The following is a 4,789-nucleotide window of genomic DNA, read 5'->3' as shown; positions in this document are numbered from 1 at the left end:
TTCTTCTGATCAGATTTACAATAAGGGAGTGGCAACTGAGAGTGACATAAATATTAAAAGGCACCTTGTGTAAGATTGGTTTTACTTCTCAAATTCAACGTCAATAAAAAAAATCAAGTTAGCTCAGTCAAATGCCACATTAGCGTAAATAAAACAAGAATTTTAACACCACTAATGATTAAATTAACATATCAATTTTGAAAAGTATAAAGATTTCATTTTAATTCTATAGAGATTAAATCTTTCATTTTAATAGTATATAGGGATTAATTGCATAATTTGATTTAACAAGAAAAAAACAAATATGTCTAGCTGATTTATAGCTCATAGCCACATTCAAATATATATATACTCATAGCCTCTTAAGCAGGAGATTCACTCCATGTTCAGGCTCTACGGCTAACCTCATAGTTGGAGAGTGTACATATTTTGGTGAGAGAGAGAATTTGAAGTTAGACAAAATAAGAGCAAGAAGTATCTTGAGCTCTGCCATGGCAAAATTCTGGCCCAAACATATTCTTGGTCCAACACCAAATGGCATGTACACATGAGGAAGCTTGCACGCTGCTGCGACTCCATCGGCAAACCTCTCGGGGTTGAACTCATCCGCATCAGGTCCCCAAATATTAGGATCTTGGTGAAGTGTCACCACCAATGTCCAAATACTAACTCCTTTAGGCACATGGATATCTCCAAATTTCATGTCCTCGAGTAGTTCCCTGGACACCACCGGCACTGGAGGGTATAGGCGCAGTGACTCATTGATCACCATTGTCAACTGCCATATATATATTTCAAGTCATTGTCAATAAAAGTTAGATGTACTACGTAGACCTAGAGACCCTTTAATTGTCCAATTCTGCTTTCTGTTTTTTGTTCCTTTAGACTTTGTTCTTTGGGGAGGGCAAGGTTTTGTCATGGATTTCTTTTCTGATACATTTCAAATACTTAAATCATTTGGGTTTGCTATATATGCTCAATTGATCCAAACTCTTTGTTCTTGTGTGTTGCTACTAAACTGAAAACGAGATCTCACCACTAGTGCAATGCCTTTCAATATGTCTGTCAAAGTCAGGAGTTTCTGCTCATTCTATCTTAGTGTGCATATATATATATGTTCGTCTATCAATGTCAAGCATTTCTTCCTTTTCTATAGTTATCCACTTGTGTTTTAAATTCTAATTTCTAGAGGAAATCCTCTTTTTAAAAGAACTTTTTGTGGATTAATAAATAGTTTATTACAGATGTAATACTCGTGACAAATATAAATTAGTATCTGAAAATATATATATATATATATAATAATGTGCACGCTAAGCTTTCAAATAGAATATCATATTAATCCAAACTTTAATACTATTAATATAGCCTGCTTAGACCATATCTAGTCAATATAATCATGCCATGTATACGTCAGATAAAAATGCTAAATATTTGGTAAAAATTCCATTGAAATGCCAAGTGGTGTCTAACAATTGGCCAATTTTTGGAGGAATATTTAGTTTATAAGTGTATAAAAATTTATTTTATTGCTGTTGAAAAGGATATTGATGATTATACATATTGATGATATTGATGATTATACAAGTGGTTCTAACTTACTAAGAACCTGTATACATATTTTAGTCTCAAATTAAAGAGGTCATATATTCTTGTGAGTGCTTATCATGATCCGTGAAACGAAAAGTTAGTAACAAAACAATTAAACTACTAATTTCTAAACTTACTGTTTTCATCTTGCGGAGCATAGTGGCATCAGGTAATTCACCCCCACAAATTTCAAGAACCTCAGCACGAGCCTTGTCTTGCCATTCTGGATTTGAGGCCAACAGCATCAGGGTCCATGTGGCCGATACAGCAGTAGTCTCATAGCCTGCCAAATATATGTTCTTGCAATTGTCGACAATGAAGGAATCTGTTGCCTCTTGGCCTAAATCACTGCTTGTAGCACTTTCAAGGATCATTTGTAATAGATCCTTCTCCGATTTAGCTTCTTTTCTTTCCTTGACTACCTTCAAGGTTAGGGCACGTATCTCTTTCTCCAATTTCCATCCTTCCCTGTTGGCCTTGGTTGGAAGATATCTGAAAGTTTCATATTTGATAGTCTCTATCAATTTGTATTATATTCCTTATTAAATGGTTTAAGAAATGAGGGAAAGGAAGTTGAACTGAACCTTATTCCAGGAATCCCTGTAGAGAAAAATTTCTTGGACAGGGCCTTTTTAAGATCTCTAAGCTTTAAGAAAATTTCTTCCCCTTTGGAGTAATTGCTCCCAAAACAAGCTCTCGAGATAACATCTCCAGAGAAGCTTCTCATGTAATCATCAATCTTAATGTCTGCAACTCCACCTTCACTATCAATCTTACTATTCCATGAGTCTACTACTGTTACTGAGGACTGAGCCATTAAGTGCATCATACCCTACACAGTGGGCCATCAGCAAAACAAGATCAAAGATTAATGATAGGTTGAAGCACTACGGCGTAGATGTATTTGTAGAAAAGGTAAGATATTGCAGCAGCTTGTTGAAGGAAAGGGCTATCAAATCGTAATCTGTTCGAAGTGATATACTTTAAAGATATCTATTTGTGTCACAAGTTAAAATTCCAAATGATTAAGAAAAACAGGGGAAAAGTCAAAACTTAACCCTTGGAGCAGCAGGACTGACTCAAGGTTAAAGCTTTCCTCATTTGAGAGTACCTTGACTTTCTCCATATACAGTTCAGGAGCAAGAATTTTCCTTTGATGTGCCCATACTGCGCCATTTGAAGTTAAAATTCCTTGGCCAAGCAGAGGACCGTTCTGCTTGTGTTGATAGGAAGGCTTCCCTAAATCCAATGAAGTGCATATGGTTATATCTTTCACCACATCAGGATCGCTTATGAGCAGAATCTGTAAATTGCCAAGTGAAAACATGAATGTTGAACCTGCAAACAAGTACTAAATCAGAACGTTAAACAACAGGCTATTGAAATTAATCTTTTGAGCCGAAAGATGGGAATGGATTGCTCAGCTACAAATTTCTTACCGTACTGTTTTCTCCATTGGTCCAAGAACGGAAACACAGTGGAACAGCAATTGTGGATAATCACTTGGTCTCCTTCTCTTGACAACTTGGACACCTTCGATTGAATCTTCTTCATTTCCCGGATGTTACCAAGCAAGATGGATGGTGGAGGACCTTGGATTCCCTGCTTTCCAAGCTTGGAACGAAGCCTTTCAGGCTTCAATATTAAAGCTTCAAACAGGTGTACGAGCACTCCAAGCAATCCAAGAAGCAGAGCTGTGACCATGACCTTGATAGACAGCAATTGCAACTCCATGGCTTCACCTCTCTCTTTCTCTACTCTCTGCCTTTTGGCGTCAGCCTAGATCTATACTGGCACTTTCTTTCTTTATGCTCCGAGTTTTTATAGACCAAAAACTGAAGAGTGTCATAAAAATCTATGTGACCTTGTCATTTTAGAAGGAAGCTTCTAAGGTTAGGTAAATGTAGTTGGGTCTGACAGTTTTGTTTTTTACCTTTGTCCCAGCTCCATGCCTCGATACCAGATAGAATATACATATGGCAGTCCGTTATCAAACTCTATGGTCAATGATGACCATTCGCTCGTTAGTGCGTTTGATCGGAATGGTTTTGTCACATTAGTTGGTCAATGGTTCAAATTATTCAACCCGAGAAACAGTTAAACCAATCAAAGCAATAGAAAAACTTCTCTTGCAAATCCCATCCCACTTGAAATTTAGAAGGCAACATCATTCCAAATCGATGATCTAGAATTCAACTAACTTACCATAACAATTCTCTTGGGAACTTTCTATGGAAGGAATTACATTGTCCTTACTCATAGATCATTGGCAAATAACGTAACGTGGGAGTTAGGGCGGACCTACCTACATTGACTCATTTACAAAAAAATATTTATTTGTTATACTATTTATTTGGAGTTTTATATAGTTAATGATATTAGTGCAGTTATTTATTTTTTTACAATTTTGTAGGGAATGGGATCAAAGTAGATTTATCAAAAAGTAATTTATATATTGATATTTAAATACTACATGAAAAGATAAAAAAAAATTTCCTACTATAATTTAAGATTTTATTAAAAAACTAAATTACTCTCCCTCTTAAAAAATTCAAAATCTTACCCATAAGAACCGCAGTAACCTTGCTTTTCTCGATCTTTGGTTGTGTTTTTGACTCTCTTAAAACAGCTCATCCAGATTTCAATAGTAAATAATTTTTAATTTAAATTAAATTTTTAAATACTTCATATTTAAATATTTTTGATTAATTTGATGATTTGGATTCATAATTATAATCTAACTAATAGAAAATAAAATCTGGAAATTATAAGTTTTTCTTATTTAATCTTTAGATATATTGTTTGATTATTTTGTCGATAAATAGAAATATTGTGTATCTTTTGATTTATTTGCTAGTAAAAGTTGCATTGATCTTACCAGTTGCCAACGTCAGTTGAAAAAGCTTTTTCAACATTGAAATTTAGAAACACACACTATGCAATCCAATGAGTAACCAGTGAATGAACAATTACTTAGTGACATATATTGAAAAAGATATATTTGATGCTGCTTCTGGTGATGCTATTATGTACTATTTTCAAAATATAAAAAATCGTCGTGATCAATTATAGTTATCTCAGATATTTTTACTTTGAAGCATTAAATAAATATATTAAATTTATGTTTTTTTAATTTAATATTAAAACTTTTAATTTATAGATTTGAAAGAGTTCTCGAACAGAAAACAAGTAGAGGATG

General features: G+C 34.2%; 1 protein-coding gene across 1 annotated transcript; it reads right to left on the bottom strand.

Moving 5' to 3' along the window:
* Nucleotides 1–295: 295 nt before the first annotated feature.
* Nucleotides 296–3,415, bottom strand: LOC18586657 (cytochrome P450 714C2-like). The gene is made up of 5 exons (XM_018128621.2): nt 3,030–3,415; nt 2,702–2,928; nt 2,175–2,422; nt 1,728–2,082; nt 296–778 (listed from the first exon to the last, which is right to left on the bottom strand). Exons 1-5 carry the CDS (start codon nt 3,322–3,324, stop codon nt 353–355), a joined length of 1,551 nt encoding a protein of 516 aa, XP_017984110.2. The 5' UTR covers nt 3,325–3,415; the 3' UTR covers nt 296–352.
* Nucleotides 3,416–4,789: the final 1,374 nt, after the last annotated feature.

This window comes from Theobroma cacao, chromosome 10 (genome assembly GCF_053813885.1).
Source record: "Theobroma cacao isolate CCN51 chromosome 10, ASM5381388v1, whole genome shotgun sequence".
NCBI lineage: Eukaryota > Viridiplantae > Streptophyta > Magnoliopsida > Malvales > Malvaceae > Theobroma > Theobroma cacao.
Note: the sequence above shows the minus strand (reverse complement) of the source record. Positions and strands in the feature narration are given on the sequence as shown.

Excerpts from the sequence above, each read along its gene's own strand:
- LOC18586657 (XM_018128621.2), bottom strand. The coding sequence starts at position 3,324 with ATGGAGTTGCAATTGCTGTCTATCAAGGTCATGGTCACAGCTCTGCTT. Across the intron at positions 2,929-3,029 it reads CCAATGGAGAAAACAGTACG|GTTCAACATTCATGTTTTCA; the intron begins GTAAGAAATTTG and ends ACTTGTTTGCAG. Across the intron at positions 2,083-2,174 it reads ACAGGGATTCCTGGAATAAG|ATATCTTCCAACCAAGGCCA; the intron begins GTTCAGTTCAAC and ends TGAAACTTTCAG.